The sequence below is a fragment of the Calliphora vicina genome, chromosome 2 (assembly GCF_958450345.1).
Source record: "Calliphora vicina chromosome 2, idCalVici1.1, whole genome shotgun sequence".
Lineage (NCBI taxonomy): Eukaryota > Metazoa > Arthropoda > Insecta > Diptera > Calliphoridae > Calliphora > Calliphora vicina.
The window spans coordinates 125,139,298-125,156,523 of NC_088781.1; the positions used below are offsets into that span (position 1 = coordinate 125,139,298).

The 17,226-nt window shown below is 27.9% G+C and overlaps 2 protein-coding genes across 2 annotated transcripts in view; both read right to left on the bottom strand.

Moving 5' to 3' along the window:
- Window positions 1-3,634: 3,634 nt before the first annotated feature.
- The window catches only part of LOC135951472 (beta-1,4-glucuronyltransferase 1), a 140,957-nt gene continuing 127,365 nt past the window's right edge, over window positions 3,635-17,226 (bottom strand). Inside the window, exons 4-8 of the mRNA XM_065501126.1 lie at window positions 6,366-6,756; window positions 5,850-6,298; window positions 5,362-5,790; window positions 4,680-4,989; window positions 3,635-4,615 (exon numbers count right to left, since the gene is read on the bottom strand). Of these exons, the coding sequence (XP_065357198.1) occupies window positions 4,418-4,615; window positions 4,680-4,989; window positions 5,362-5,790; window positions 5,850-6,298; window positions 6,366-6,590 (1,611 nt within the window). The 5' untranslated portion in view covers window positions 6,591-6,756 and the 3' untranslated portion in view covers window positions 3,635-4,417. The remainder of the gene's footprint in view (window positions 4,616-4,679; window positions 4,990-5,361; window positions 5,791-5,849; window positions 6,299-6,365; window positions 6,757-17,226) is intronic.
- On the bottom strand, window positions 7,300-8,758 carry PolD3 (DNA polymerase delta subunit 3). Its single transcript, XM_065499725.1, has one exon. It carries the CDS (start codon window positions 8,676-8,678, stop codon window positions 7,413-7,415), a length of 1,266 nt encoding a protein of 421 aa, XP_065355797.1. The 5' UTR covers window positions 8,679-8,758; the 3' UTR covers window positions 7,300-7,412.

A 17,226-nucleotide genomic window follows, 5' to 3' on the forward strand; every position in this document is an offset into this window, starting at 1 on the left:
AACAGTGTTATAATAGATTATAACACTATTACAATTTGTTCATAACTGAATTATAACAAAGCACTTAAAGAAAATATTACATTGTTGTTATAAATTCAATTCAGTTTTATTAAACATTTTTTAGCCTCTTCAAATAAACCTTTAAATCTCTGATATATGACTCACTAACCTCACAAACTTTTCTTACTATTAAGTTGTAAACTTTGTCCCTAATTTATGCTAATAAAACTTGCTGCAACTATTACTGCTATTGCTAATTAATTTAAGGGTTAAGGAAGTAGTTTTTTTAATTCATTGTTTTCTATTTATGTAAGTTATTAGGTCTCTTAGTTTTTAGAACAGTTTTTTGTTTTATTATCATCCAAAATTGTTTTTATAATTAAATACTACCTTAAAAAACAAAAAACCTAGGCACCTAAAAATTGAGACAAGGAGAGAGAAAAATAAAATAAAAATTCAATTCTTTTTGGTTAATTAAGAAAAAGCCTTTAAGTCTTCTAGTTAAATATAGAGTTTAATTGTTTAATATTTTTGTTTAACAAAAAAATAGAAAATCTACCACCCTATAGTTTTTTTTATATAGAAATTTTATGTTTTGAAAAATATTTTTTTGTTTTGTTTTATAAATTACTTATTTACAAATGTTTTATATAATTTTATATCATATATGTTTAAAGTAAAGTATACTACACATGTGCAAGTTGGTTTTTTTTTAAATCTTAAGTTATATAGCTTAGTTAAAATCATAATTATCATAAATATTTATTTATTTTGTAAGTTTTAAGTTTTTCTTTTTCAGTTTTTTATTTTATTTATAATTTCTTTAAATAAAATAATTAAACAATTACTAGTACAAATATCACGGTTTTACAGCTTAAAATCGTAATTTATTTATGAGTTTCTATATATTATTATTTTTGTGTTTTATCAAATTATTTTAATTTAAAAATTATATTAGTTTTTTAATAAGAAATTAAGTAAAAATTAAAAGATTAACTAAAGAAGGAAAATTTTACTACATAACTTACGTGTCAAAAATCGTACACTTATGTATGAACTACAAAATTGTATTGCAATAAACTTATGATTTGTAATAATACAGTTAATTGATTATAACAGTTTAATAATGAATTAAAGTAGTGTTATAAGTTCTTATAACAATGTTTTAATGGATTATAATCGTGTTATGAATTATTATAACAGCATTATAGTAAATGTAATAAATTATAATAAAGTTATAATGTAGTTGTAAAGAAATATAAAGATCATAATAATTTATAACACCGTTATAAGAAATAAATTGGTGTTTTATGAATTATAATACTTTTATAATAAATTATAATTATTTAAATAAATTATAATTATTTAAATAAATTATAACAGTGCTATAATAAATTATAACAATGTTATAAAAAATTATAACAGTATTATAATATATTATAACTCTGTTATAATAAATTATAACAGAGTTATAATAAATTATAACAGAGTTATAATAAATTATAACAGAGTTATAATAAATTATAACAGAGTTATAATAAATTATAACAGAGTTATAATAAATTATAACAGTTATAATAAATTATAACAGAGTTATAATAAATTAAAACATCGTTATAATAAATTATAACAGCGTTATAATAAATTAAAACTTCGTAATAATAAATTATAACATCGTTATAATAAATTATAATAGCGTTATAATAAATTATAACAGCATTATAATAAATTATAACAGCGTTATAATAAATTATAACAGCGTTATAAAAAATTATAATTATTATTACATTAATACTCATTATATACGTGCTATAATATTATAACACGTTTTATAACATTTCCCCACATATTGCAATAGATTTATGTTTCTGGCAATTATATGCTCAATGAAATCTTAACATTTTTATTTAAATCTGGGACAGAATTATTCGTGATCGAATGAACTATCGTTTCGAAATTTGCAGGTTTTGGTCAGAAAACGTTTTCGTAATCAAATTTTTAACACAACTTGTTGCTTTTCGTCCAATAAAAATTGGTTTTCTCAATTTTTTTTTAACAAATATAACGTTTTCGTTTTGATATACAGAACTTTGGTTGCTATAATATTATAAAACATTTTATAACTACATTATAACATTATCCCTCAAATTGTAATGGGTTTAAATTTCTAGCAATTTAACTTCATATTTTTATTAAATTTGTTAAAGCTTTGCAACTTTAGCAATTTTTAAAAATTATAAAGAAGCTGGAACAAAATTTATATCAAGTAGAGTACAAAAGCAGAGCATATTGTTTTCAGCTGTTATACTTTTATACTTTTAAACTTTCAATATTCTCTTTTCTATTTAAGGAACAATTTGAATATTATAAATAAAATCGAGTTGGGTGATCGTCACTTTGGGTAAATTCGACTGAATGCCGGTTATAGCATGAAAAGTAAAAAACAATTATGCAGAAAGTGAGAATAAACAAAGTTTAGCGTTCGACAAAGCATATTTGCCATCATTGATTTACTGGTAGTCAGTTTTTAAAATTCTTTTCAATGTTTTTCATACAATTTTTTTCATTCGTAATAGAGGAACTGTTAGTTAGACTTTAAAAAAGGGTGGACATTTTTGAGGGTATGAAGTAAATTGGCTGTCAAATAATGAAATGTCTAGAATTAAGATGTCATCCTTTGAAATTAGAACAAATTTAGACAAATGGTGAACATTTTACTCTATCAATTCGTAAAATTCGAGCAGATTTTCTTCATAATCAGGACTATTCAGAGATCGCTGTGCGTAATTTAATCTATAAATTCTAGGTTCACACTATCTAGCTGACAATATAGCAAAACAATACGCTCGTATCTGGCCAAACAATTGAGTTTCGTGAGAAATTTCTCAGTCAATCTATTTTTCGATATGCCAATGTCAATCGGTCGGTCTCCTCGTGCTTGTGATTTAACGAGGCTGAACTATTTTCTCTGGCGCCATTTAAGAGACAGGTTTTGATGAAGATGAAATTCGGAGCTGCATTGCGAGATAAGTGATAAGTTTTCTTTACATGATGTGGATCAAAATTTTATTTTATGACAGAAATTTCGTATTTTTATTTTACATTGGTATCAATAAACTTGAATTTCTCCAAAAATAAGTGTCTTCTTATGCCAATTTACTTTAAAACCCCAAATTTGCCCAACCTGTATTTTTAAGAAGTTTTCGTTCAACGTTTTCTATATTTCCTTAATGGCAGTTAAATTTATATGAAAATACTGAAATATGTAGAATAGTTTTAATTTAAAGCCTGTTTAAAAATGGAAACCTGATGAAATCTTTTTAGAAATTTCAAAATTGATAAAATCTTTAAAGCCACTGCAATATTTTAAATAATTGGAAGCTATTAACAGGCTCTCTGTTAATTCTTTTAACTGAAAAACTTTCTTTGAAACGTTTTCCATTAAATTAAATACTTTTATTGTGATGATTATTAAGTTCTTTTGTTAAATGTTGTTGGTTATACAAACTAAGTCTTTTTATTCTTAAAGTGATGTTTTTTAAATAGTAAAAGTTATTAAATTTAAAAGAAATGCATTGACTTTTTTCCTAACAAGAATAATACATAAAATAGTTTAAGAAAAATTCAAACAGAATTTTTAAATGTTAACACATCTGTGTAACGTTTAATTTCGTCTTGAAATTAATTAATAATTTTTATAAATTTAAATAAATACTAAATAAAAATTGTTTTGTAGAAATTAAAATAATATTGCTTTCAAAGCCGATTTTAATTAAAAAATATATGGTCTTCAGTTTGTTTGTGTTACGATTTTACAATTTTGTTTTTTTTTAACTGAAATCAAATCCATTTTTTCATGTTATCTAAATATTAGTTTTTAAAGGTTTTTTGGCTTAAAACCTTGCGTTTTTACAAAAATAAGTTTTTTTTTTTAATTTTATATATACTTTTTTTTAATATTTTGTGTCTTTACTTTGTTTTAAATTACTTTATAGTCTTTTTTGTGTTAAAATCATTAAATTAAATTTTATATTTTAAATCCCTTAAAAAGTTCAAAAATGTTATATATGGTGACATCAGAGTTTTAAGAAAAGGCAAAGTAACAAGCCTTTAAATTTAATTTCAATTATTTTCTTTAAGAAAATACTAACCCCACATAAATGTAGTTTAAATTTATTTTACTTTAAAGAGAATGTTACTTTGCCGTTTTATTTATTGCCATTTTTAACTGTTGGAATTTTTTTTATTTTAATTTACTTAATAATAGAACTTACTTCTTTCCAAACACTTGCCATAAATTGTAGAAAAAACCACTATGTTGCCACCAAGGAAAATTAAAATTCTTAAGGGATAAACAACGCGTCCATAAATTACACTGAGCATGAAAAGTTTTTCAACTTTTATGCTTAAACAACCACTATACAGCGCAGCCATTTCGTGTACCATACATAATTTTCAATTCCGGATAGATGATTTTACGTATCAGTTGATTTGTTTTGCCCGCCAACATGGCGCGACGTGTGTCTTTCTTTAATACCTTAATGCCCGGTTTATGTACCAGGAAGGCATTGTCCAATATGTGAAATTCATAGTCTAGGACACACAAGGCGTAGCCCTATATTATAATAAACAAAAGAAATATTATTAAAATGAAACAAATTTTATTAAATTCTATTTACCTGTGTCATTTTATCACTTTTACCCTCCCAACTTAAACGCTCATCATAGTGGGGCTCTGCATTTGTGCCTATATAAATAGGCTCCCAATGTACAAAATAGCCCGTTCTTTTTCCAATATGGAAGACACTTAACTCATCTGTCTCATTGGCGGCCATCCATTCTTTGGACTTGGGCACACCATGACAACTGGCACATACACGCTTGTGGAATGGTATGGCTTTGCCGGTACGCAGGAACTCTTGCAATTCGGTTTTATCACGTGGCACTGGACTACTTTCATCCACTTCAAATATGGAGAGCGGGAAAACACTAGTGACCAAAAAAACACAGAAAATATAAATTGAATACAAGAAAATATATAAGAAACTTCTTATCTAGATTTTTTTTAGAATAAGAATGGAATTTTTTAAACAATTTAATAAGGGTCTGATTCAGAAACAATTTTAAAATTTTTATATGAAAAAAATTCTAAATTATTTGAAAACTGAGTGATTTTCACAAAAAGTTAAAAATTATTTTCCGGTCGTGTTTATGTCTGAATCAGGCCCTTATTAAATTTTGTTCATGCCACAAATTTCTTCTTAAAGTTTGAGACGTTTTATTTAATTTACAATTTTGTTATAAATAAGGAATAAATTGAAAATTCAAAAATTTAGATTTTACATTTAAAAAAATACTTACCGTGGTGACTTTCTCTGCAAATACTGCTCATTACGTGCAATCATTTCTAAGAATTTTTTCACCAAACCCGGATTTGGATACAATTCTATGTCGGAGGCCAAAATGAAGTGTGTTATAGCCGAATCACGTGCTATATTACGACCCACATTAACCGGATACAAAAGTTTCTTTTGGGCCTTATACAAATGGCCCGATGTCTGGTTAACATAGGGTGCGGGCAGTGAACAGTTGTAGCCCATTTTTAAAGCATCTGATGGTTTGGGTATTGATTTGGGGATATGTTTGGTGCTAAAGTAAACATGAAATGTGGCATAGGAGCGCACCAGATTACTTTCGGGTAAACAGTCTCTTAAATATTTGATGGCATCTAAAGTGGGTTGGAAGTCAGTACCGGGTGCATGCATAGCTATGCTAATAGGAGCATTCCATCTGGAGAAAAATAACATATTACTAAAAAAACTTATATTAAGTATAAATACCACAAATACCTTTCCAAAAGGGGTATTAAATTATCTAAAAATGTATAATCTGCATGTGTAGTATAGGTTATAGATTCATGGCACTTGAGTTCACCATGTTCGGCACGAACATAATTTTTCAATACCCAAAAGTCTCCACGCTGTAGAGTTTCGGGTTCGTAGGGTTTGTCATAGCATTTCAGGATGCTACGCAAACGTTCATCAAAGTCTTTTTCATCGCCAGTGACAATATAACTGCCAGCGGCTTCGCTTTGGGTATTATTTAGATAGTTATTGCCGCCGGGAGCAATATTACCAATAACTGCGGCTGGATCGCCTATATTTGGATCCATTTCCGGTGCATCAGCATCTTTGTTAGATTGCTGCAAATCAGAGGGAGCACCACCACCACTATCACTGTGTGGCGGTGCTGGCTGTTCAGCTGGACTCTTTTCTTCACCGTTATAAGTTAATTGTTCCTATAATATTAAGAATTCTTATTTTAGCAAACAAATTTTTATAATTTCTAAAAAATTTCAAACTTACACTTTTCCCTAGGGTTTCTCTTACCATACCCTGCTGTGTCTGCTGTTGACTTTGCGTCTGCTGCTCTTGTATAAATAATTGTGAGCCTGTCGTAAAGGTATATCTGTTGCCAATCATTACATGACTGCATATGTATAAAATCACAGCTATATTTATCAATATACTGCATCTTAGCAGCCAATTGCGTCGCGTAAACATTTTCTGTCCCAGTGGTTCGAAACGCATTTTAAATGCGTTTTCTTTTGTCTCTGGTGTCTTTAATATATTGTAAGAAATCTTGAAGCTGTTTATTTGAACACCTCGTTTTAAGAAATGTTTGGCTATGCTCGTTTAGTTTTGAATATTATTTCAAAACTGTGTAAATTTACCAAAATATCGTAATAGGAAAAAACTGAAATGGTAAGAATGTAAAAAAAGGATTTTAGTGAAAAATATTAAGATGGATTTCAAGCAAAAATTAAATTCAATATAACAGTTACATATATATAGATCTTAAATCCGTAAAATCAGCAGATAAGTCAAAATTAATAAAAAACTGCGAGGAAAGGAATTTGTAAAAAAAAACAAATTTGATATCTAAATCAAATAAAATTTGTTTCAGGTATTTGAGTTGAAAACAAGTGTAATTTTTTGTATTACACTTTATATCAATAACATTTTCTAATAAGTTGCAAATCTTATGGGTACACATGCAAATTTTAGTCTGTACTAGTACGGAAACAGATCTATTTTGCAAATTGACTATTTAGAGATATATTACGAATTCAGAGTAAATTTTTTCTTTTTATTTCGAATTACATAAATTATAAAAATTCGGAAAGGTTCCACATTATAACATTTTACACTTTATAACGTGCTAAATAAACATTTCCATTACGAATGAGGCTGTTAATTATATCTATCTGCTATTTCCAACTTCACCATTATGAGCACATTAAATTTTTTAAATCTTATTTTATTATTTCATAGCAAAAAGAAACGTAATAGCATTCCATTTTCATATAACTTAAATAAAGCTTCAGAACTTTTTAACATTTAATACTCATTTTATTTCTTAGTAAAGAAATTCATAATTCCCGCCTGTTTAGTTTTGCTTGCTGGATTTGTGGCCGCCTTTGTGTCCTTACTTGAAGTTGACTTCTTACTTTCCTTAGGTGATGCTTTCAAAGTAACTGGCGGAGTTTTCTTAAGAGCTGGTGATTTGCTGGCTGTAGCAGAAGCCTTTTGCTTGGGCTTTTTAGTTATAACAAAACCATCTTCATCCAAATAAGTTTCTGCAGCAGCTTCTACTTCTTCCTCTTTTGTCTCTTCTTTAATATCTAATTTTTCTTGCTTAACTGGCGGATCTTCATCCTCATCATCAGAATCTAAAATACGTCTCCTCTTGCTGGAGTTGCAGGGTTTTGTCTCTTCATCATCGTCTGCTTCCATTTCTACATCGGATGTTATAATATCCCGTTTTAAAGCTTCCAATTTTTCTTCTTCGTCTGATGAAATTTCTTCGGGTTCTTCCTCCTCCTCATCATCGAACAGCTGTACCGAGGTATTGGCTGCTGTTTTCTTAAGTGTTTCTGTAGTGGTTTTAGGTTTTTCTGCTTGTTTCCTAAAGAAATCTTCCATTTTCTTGGGTGTAGGAGGCTTGACCACTGCACTTGCTGATTTAGAATCTTCGGATTTTTTGGATGCAGCTGTAGAGGGAGCAAAAAAGTTATTTATGCCTTTTTTCTGGGCAGATTTTTTGTCTGCCGCTTTTTTATCCGAGGGAGAGGTTTCTGTTTTAGGAGATGTTTTCTTGGCCGAAAAAGATTTCCTAGGAGATTCTTTTATGGTTTTCTGAGTGTTTGTTTCTGGTTTGACTTCCTTCTTTTCTACAGCTTTGGCTGGTTTAGATGTTTCTGGCACGCCATTAGTTACACTGGCCTTAGTACCCTTTCTATTTTTTAATTTAACACCCTCCTTTACACTCATAGGCTTAAAAACTTCTGCTGCTGCCTTGGCTCCTCCGGCCACTTCGACGGAGTATAAAGATGACTGAGCATTTTCCAATTTCTTTAGCCATTCTTTAAGCTTAGGTTCTTCTACAATTTTATAAATTTCCTTTTTGTGTTCACCCTGCTGCACACCATGTACCATATATCTTTTATCAAATTTAAGTTTATCTTTCTTTTCCTGTTCTTCCACAAATTTTTGCACTACATTGTTGACTTCCTCATAGGCCATTTGATAGTCATCCAAAAGTTCAGTTAATAAAACACGGCGATCAAAATTTATTAGACAGTTGGATAAATCTTCTTTTAATTTTGTAGAACCCATTGTAGTTTTTTAATGAATTGTTTATTTGCATTAATTTCACAATTGTTTTGTTAAGGAATGTTCTCAAGTTGATGTTTTTTCGCACAAAATAAAAAAAAGCGGCTATGGTTGTTATAATCTGTAGGAATGAAATGGAATGAAACAGCAAAGATAAGTTAACAGCTGCTGACAACGAGGTGTGTTCAAAGTGGATGTACAATATAACAGGGTTGTATTTTGAAGTATTAAGTATTTAAATTGTAACGGCATTGTGTCAAATTTATAATGAGGTAGCTTTTTCTATGAAAAATGCAGTTTAAATAAATATCTCACTATTTATTAAAAGGATTGTTAGGATGTTAGTGTATATTTTAAACATTATATGATTTTTAATTTTTTTTTTTATACATTTATGCATAAAAATCATAAAAATGTTTATAGGTTTCAATAAAAAATATTAAATTAAAATAATATGCAAAACAAAGAAATTCAGAAGTCCGATTTGGATCTTACTATATAAAAAATTATTTAAGCAAATAATTTGTTCAACTTATTGTAAAAGTGCTTTGTAATTTTTTTTAATTCATTATACATAATTTTGCATTTGTTTTATTTTTTTTTTTTTAATAATACGAGAAAAAACTAAATTCTCTGCATACCTATTAAAATTGCTTACGTACTTTGAAAAACATTTATTGGAATATGTTTATGACTAAAATACTAATTAACTTTGTTTAGAGCTGTCAGTTTTATTTGTTAAGTACCCACTATTATTTAAATTAATTATTTTATGACTTACCACATACATACGTATACATTAATTTTAATCCTCTTATAAAATATAATTTTAAATGAAATTTGCATTAAAAATTAATACAGTTTCCAACAGACTTCAAAAATAATGAAATCTTGAACTAATCAAAAAATGGACATTTAAAATAAATATGAATTCATGTAAAATATTGAGAAATTTTAATTATGTAAATAGGGTTTCGAATTTTCCGGGAGATAATAAATAAATCTATTCATTCCCGAAAAATGTTGATTAAATTTTTCCATTTTGTGTCACACATAAAAAAATAGTTTTGGTTGTAACAACTAAATTTATTGATAATCAAATAATAAGTCAATTTTTCTGTTGTGGCTGACAATTTTTAATTGGAGTGACTAAAATAAAGTTGTTTGAATTGAATATTTGTATTGTATTTAACATGAAAATTCAAATTATTGTTTTTGTTTTAAGTGAATACATTCTTTTCAATTAGCATAACTAAACATTTTTGTATTGAAAAACCACATTTTATTGGCAAAAAGTGCATTAACCACAAATCATGATTCATAATGTACATTTTACCTCTATATGTTTTACACAAAAATTACAATTACACAAAAAACACACACAAAATACTAAAACCAAATACATTTAATGTACAAAATTATCATTGTTGTAAATTTTAATAATGAAAGAATATTTTTTTTTGTTTCTAGATATTTTCATTGTTAGTTTTATGACTGAACGAGGGAGGAGAAACTGTTCACCCCTTTTTCCCCAAAAAAAATATTTGTACAATATATTTTTTGTGTATTTTATTAAAGTGTTTAAAAGCCTGATGCCAGTACAAAAAAAATCATCATCATTATCATGCTCACAAAAACCAATTCACTAAATGTAGGTACTTTTTTATGTTGTTTGCAAACGGTCGTCGTCATCGTATTTGTTCGAATAAAACTGGCATACATTTTCATTTAAATATTGTAATGCGAAATATTTTTGTTGGTTTTTCGGTAACCACAAAATAAATTTAAGGTTTGGAGAAAAAAACTGGCAAAAAATGGAAAAATAACCGAAAAATAAAATAAATGTTCTTACATGACGCACGCAAATGAAGGCAGGTGAGTGGACGTTAAAGGGTTAAGGGAAATGCGAAAAATGTCAAAGAACTCAAGGCAAATTTATATACATATATAAGGCGAATTAAGTAAATATTTTTTTAGCGATAGCACTTGAAATTGTAAAAATTAACACAAAGAAGTAAATTTTAATTAAACAAATTTTTTTATTCGAAAGATCTCGGATGTCCAAGAATAACACGAACAATGCTGGCCTTTAGTTACTTTACGTGGCCCCACAGAAAATAATCGAGAGGTGTTAAATTGCAAGACCTTGGCGTCCAATTGACAGGTCCATTTGTCGAAATCAAGTTACCAAATTTTGATTGCAATAAATCGATAATTGTGTAGTGCCATACGACTGGAGATGTCAAATCTTTGTATACTTACTTGAAGTTGACTTCATACTTTACTTAGGTGATGCTTTAAAAGTAACTGGCGGAGTTTTCTTAGTTGCTGGCGATTTGCTGGCTGTAGTAGAAGCCTTCTTCATCCAAATAAGTTTCTGCAGCAGCTTCTGCCTCTTCCTCTTTTGTTTCTTCTTTAATATCTAAATTTTCTTGTTTAACTGGAGGATCTTCATCATCATCATCAGAATCTAAAATACCTGTTCTCTTACTGGAGTTGCAAGGTTTTGTCTCTTTATCATCTTCTGCTTCCATTTCTACATCGGATATTATATCTTCTTCCTCCTCATCATCGAACAGCTGTGCCGTGATATTGGCTGCTGTTTTCTTAAGTGTTTCTGTAGTGGTTTTAGGTTTTTCAGCTTGTTTCTTAAAGAAATCTTCCATTTTCTTATTTGTAGGAGGCTTGATCACAGCACTTGCTGCTTTAGTGTCTTCAGATTTTTTGGAGGCAGCTGCAGAGAGAGCAAAGAAGTTATTTATGCCTTTTTTCTGGGCAGATTTTTTGTCTGCTGCTTTTTTATCCGAGGGAGAGGTTTCTGTTTTGGGAGAAGTTTTCTTGGCCGAAAAAGATTTCTTAGGAGATTCTTTTATGGTTTTCTGATTGTTTGAATTTTCCGACCCTTATAGATAGCGGAGTCGATTAAGCTAAGTCCGTCTGTCTGTTGAAATCAATTTTCTGAAGACGCCAGACATCTTCGGGATCCAAATCTTCAATAATTCTGTCTGACATGCTTTCGAGAAGTTTCCTATTTAAAATCAGTAAAACCGGTTCACAAAAAAAATTAGAATTTAAAAAAAAAAAATTTTTAAATTTGAAAAATTTAAAAAAAAAATTTTAAATTTTTTAAAATTAAAAAAAAAATAAAAATTTAAAATAACAATTCGAAAAATTTTTATTTCATTTTTTGGAATTGTTATTTAAATTTTTTTTTTTAAATTCTAATTTTTTATTTAAACTTTGGCAAAAAAAATAAATTTTGTTTACCTAAAAATATTTAAAATTTGTATTTTGAAGTACAATTTGGGGAAGGGTATATAAGATACGGCACAGCGGAGGGCTTAAAAACTTCAGCTGCTGCCTTGGCTCCTCCAGTCACTTCGACGGAGTATAAAAATGACTGAGCATTTTCCAATTTCTTTAGCCATTCTGCCTGTTTGCTTTTACATTCTTAAATACGCCTTGACTTCATGTATGAAAACTGTATGAATTCGTCTTGCCTTCAAACCACCCAAATGTCAAACGAAAATTGTGACTTGAATAAACATTGACAGATTCTCCTAAATTCCTCTTATACTACGCCTCTGGCGATTTGTCATTTTTCCCAATTCACCACACAACATTAATTTATGCAAAAATATTAAATATTTAATGATGAAGAAAGAATATCATTATCAACAACCAAAATACACATTACATGACTGACTACATTTGATGACTTTACAAACGAATGTTGTAACAGGAAATAAAATGTAAGAAAAAAGATACCACAAACAAACAAAAAAATAAATACATTTAAATTGAGAAAAAGGGAACACAAACGGAACAAAGCTACGGCGGAAAAAGGAAACATTAAGCAAATATGGTGAAAAGGAAAGAAAAGGTGAACAAAATTATTCTGATTTATAAAGTTTTTATTCTTTAAAAAAATGAAAAAAATTAAAAATAATTAAATAAATAACTACAATAATTAGCATAATTTACACCTTTTAAAGGTAGTACTCTTTTCTTGGAGTAATTATTTCTTTTGGCAAATTTGTTTTACTGGCTTAAAATTTTGTTCAACATTTTTGTAAATAATTTCTGCAATTTACCTTAGGGGCTTGAAAATACCAGTACAATAATATTTTTTTCAACTTTTTATTTTATTATTATAACACACAACAAATATTAAGGTTAATTTCGGGCACATGTAACAATATTTTGTGATTTCTTTCATTCGCTCTGAAGTACGTAGATTTTGCTTTAGGCACCAGCCTCTTTATATGATTTTTTGTTTAAAATATTTACAATTCAAAAGTAAAGAAGCAAAAGAATAACAATATACACAATTTTTGTGTTGCTGTGTTGAAAAGAAACAACGTGCTCAAATTATTTATATTCTGTTATTGTACTTTATTATTTTAAGTATCCCCTTATAGCGTGAAGTATGGATTTTTTTTTGGTGGCTTTGAAAACCAAATTTTGCACGCAATGTTAACAACAACAAACAAATATTTGGGTTTTTTTTTGGGTAGACATTAAGGTGAAATAAATTGAAAATTATTTAATGATAAATAAAAATAATAGATAGAAAAAAAATGTGATAAAAATTCTTCGAAAAGAACATCAAAGAATTGTAACCCAATTTTCAGAGAACTAGCATAGAATAAATAACTAAATATTAATTAGGTGACGTTGTATTTGGTATTTCTTGAAAGTTTGAAAGAATTTTAAAAACCAAAGTTGGATTTATGTTAGTCTCACTCCCCAGGGGAAAAACTGCAATTTCTTCTGTTTTTGTAAAAAATTTACTATTAAAAAATCAGTTTTGCAATTTAATTTAAAATAATAGAAATGTGTACGTAATTGTCGTTGTAATGGGATATAAAAAACGGAAATTGATCAAAAAAGTTATTAAAATTTCCCAGGGCATTAACGTGTATCAGACCACTAGAACAAGAAATGTAGGAACAAAATTAACATATTTTGAGAAATATTAAAATAAAAGCTTATTTTTACTTAAAATATATCCATATTTACTTGTATATGACTTTTTGTCTTTGTAGGATACCGTTAACCTATTCGCAGGTATAACAAAAAAAAATATTTTTTTTAAAGGCCGTTACAAAACATTTTCAAATTTTTAAAATATTTGTTAAACAAATTTCATAATTTTTTGCTCATCTCATTGGGATTTATTGAGAATATAATAAGGAATAAAAATATAAAAAAAAATTTTGAAAATATCTCCAATAGTTTTTCCGTATTTGGCCATATTTTGGCGAATGAACTCAATTTCCTTACTGTTATGAATTTTAAGTAGAACATATTCAGAATATTATAGTCCAGATAATTCTAAATATACTCTGAAAGTTTTACTTAAATTGGAAAACGTTAAATCTTAAATCGTGAAGGTCAAAAGTAAAATTTTTCAATATTTGGAATTTCTAATTTAAAGATAGCGAAATATTATTTATATTTGGGCCGATTTTGATGAAACTTAAGAAATTTATAATATGAAATCTAGTTTTTATAATAACAGCACAAAAATGGAAATTAACACTTAATGGCACTTGGGGTTAAAATGATACTAAAATTAAAATCGAAAAATACAGTCAATATGAATGGTGCAAATTTTAATGTTTTTTTATAATTAAATAAACTGAATCATTCAAGTTATTTTTTAAATTTAATAAATCAAAAGTACACTAACCTGTTAAGGGTTATTTTTCATCAAAATCGGTCCAAAAATAAATAATATTTCGCTATTTTTAAATGAGAAATTCCAAATATTGAAAATTTTGAACTTTGACCTTCACGCTTAAAGGTTTAACGTTTTCCCATTCTAGTAAAACATTCAAAGTATATTCAGAATTTTCTGGACTATAATATTCTGAATAGGTTCTACTTAAAATTCATAACAGTAAGGAAATTGAGCTCATTCCCCAAAATATGGCCAAATGATAAAAATACAAATTATTGTAGTGTAAAACCCCATTAAATAAGGATTCAACGATTGATAGGTGTAAATGTAAAGGGATTTCGTTGAAATTTAAAAGAAAATAGAAATGCAATTGCTGCGATTAATCCCCAATGTAAATAAATTCTATGTAATAAAACTTCATTAACAGAATTCAATAATATTTAAAACAAAGTAACGTTTTTTGTGTATCCTATAAAATTTGTGAATTTAATTTGGAGTCAGCAATATATGATTTTTTTTTGTCAAATATATGATCAAAGGAAACTAAGTAAAATATAATTGTACGATTTTAGATTGAATTGTATTAATCAAGACTTAAGGGATACATTTATACTCTTGATCAGTGTTTACAAAACTAGACTACAAGTAGCAGTAGCAACGAAAAAACACAAGTAGTCTAGTTAAAAAATTAATAAAAACTCGGAGTCAATAATTACTACCACTACTGATACCTTCAGATTTTGGTAGCAGTAGTAATTTATTTTCTATTGGTACCTTAAAAAAGAAAAAGTATTGATGTAGCAGTCATTAGTTTTTTATTAATTCTGCTACTTTTAAAATTTAGTAGTAATAGAAGTAGCAGTTGAGGTAGTAGAAGAAGTAGCAGTTGAAGTAGCAGCAAAGTAGCAGTTGATGTAGCAATAAAATAAGTCAAAAATAAAAATCTTCAGCCAAAAAAGTATATTATGTGTTGTTGTTGTGAATGTATATTTGTGTAAGTTGGTCGTGTGTAAACAAAAGTTCGGCTTTTTTGTTATACACACAGAAAACATGATCTTTCTGTTAGCAACACGAACATCTGAGACGAATAAAAACGAATAATTCTTTCAAACTCTCTCAAATTAAAATCAACACACAGTGTTTAATTCTGTTAATTTTGGTGTTATGACTGAAGATTTTCTTTTTTGACTACTTTTATTGCTACCTTAACTGCTGCATCAACTGCTACCTTAAAAATTAAAACTCGATATAGAGCAGTAGCAATGATTTGTATTTTTATGCTACCTACTCCATTTATGTTTTATTACTACTGCTCTGTTAAGAGTTTTATATTTTGAAGGCAGCAGTAGTTTTAAAAAAAAACAAGAAAACGAAAAAAGACAAATGCTACTGCTACCGCTACATACACTTTTTTGAAGCAGTAGTTGTAGCAACAGTTAAAAATTTGTTAGTTATCGAGCTTTTTAAACACTGCTCTTGATCTAATGATTTTAGGAACATATTTGCTCAATTCACAATCGTTGTAATGTAGTACCGCTGTAAAGCAAAAATATTTGTCAAACTAAATTTTTGAAAACTAAAACAAAGCTATTTAAAAACAAGTAAGAGAGCTATATTCGACTGTGACGAATCTTATATACTCTTCACCAAATTATATTTCAAAATACAAATTTTAAATATTTTTAGGTAAACAAAAATTTTTTTTTTCCAAAGTTGTTTTTTTTTAATTTTTTGGGAAAAAATTTTTTCGAATTGCTGATTTTAAAAAGGAAACTTTTCGAAAGCATGTCTGACAGAATTATTGTAGATTTGGATCCCAAATATATCTGGGGTCTTCAGAAAATTGATTTCAACAGACAGACAGACGGACATGGCTTAATCGACTCCGCTATCTATAAGGATCCAGAATATATATACTTTATAGGGTCGGAAATGAAAAATGTAGAAATTACAAACGGAATGACAAACTTATATATACCCTTCTCACGAAGGTGAAGGGTATAACAAGTAAGACAGCTATATTCGGCTGTGCCGAATCTTATATACCCTTCACCAAATTATACTTCAAAATACAAATTTTAAATATTTTTAGGTAAACAAAATTGAATTTTTTTCCAAAGTTGTTTTTTTTTTATTTTTTGAAAAAAAAATTTTCGAATTGTATTTTGAATTTACATACATCGATACAAAACCGGTTGTGAATTGGGCAATTGTTAAAAGGGTTCGTAAGCCGCTGGGCAAAAATTAGAATTTAGTTTTTCTAATAAAGCTACTATTACTAATACTACATTTTTTGGGGATTTACTCAAACATTCTTAAGCCAGTAACCACTACTCATATTTTGATGTATTGAAAATATTTTAAACATATTTATATGTATAATTTAATCAATCAATATTATTTTCTAATAACTATAACTTTAAACAAAAATATTGTTTATCTAGGCCTATAATTATGTTTAAACATTTTTTTTGTTTTCTAAATTCAAAGCCTCCAGCATATTATGTTTGATTAACAAAAAATTATTTTTTAATAGAATTTTTATTTTTCTATATTAATTCTTTATTTTTATACCCACCGCCAAAAAAGATGGAAGGTATATTGATTTTGTTATTGCGTTTGTAACACATTAAAATATTTGTCGCAAAACCATATTTGTACATAAATTCTGGGTCCTAAATAGTTTCTAGGACAATATAACAATGTCCGTCTGTCTGTCTATCTGTATGTTGAAAACAGGATAGAGCCCAAACGAAAGGAGCTAGCTGTCAGAAATTTTCCACAGATACTTTTGATAAGGTTTGTTTTGAAAATGGTTAATATTGGTCCATGATTTCAACTAGGTCCTATACAAATCTCCCCTCG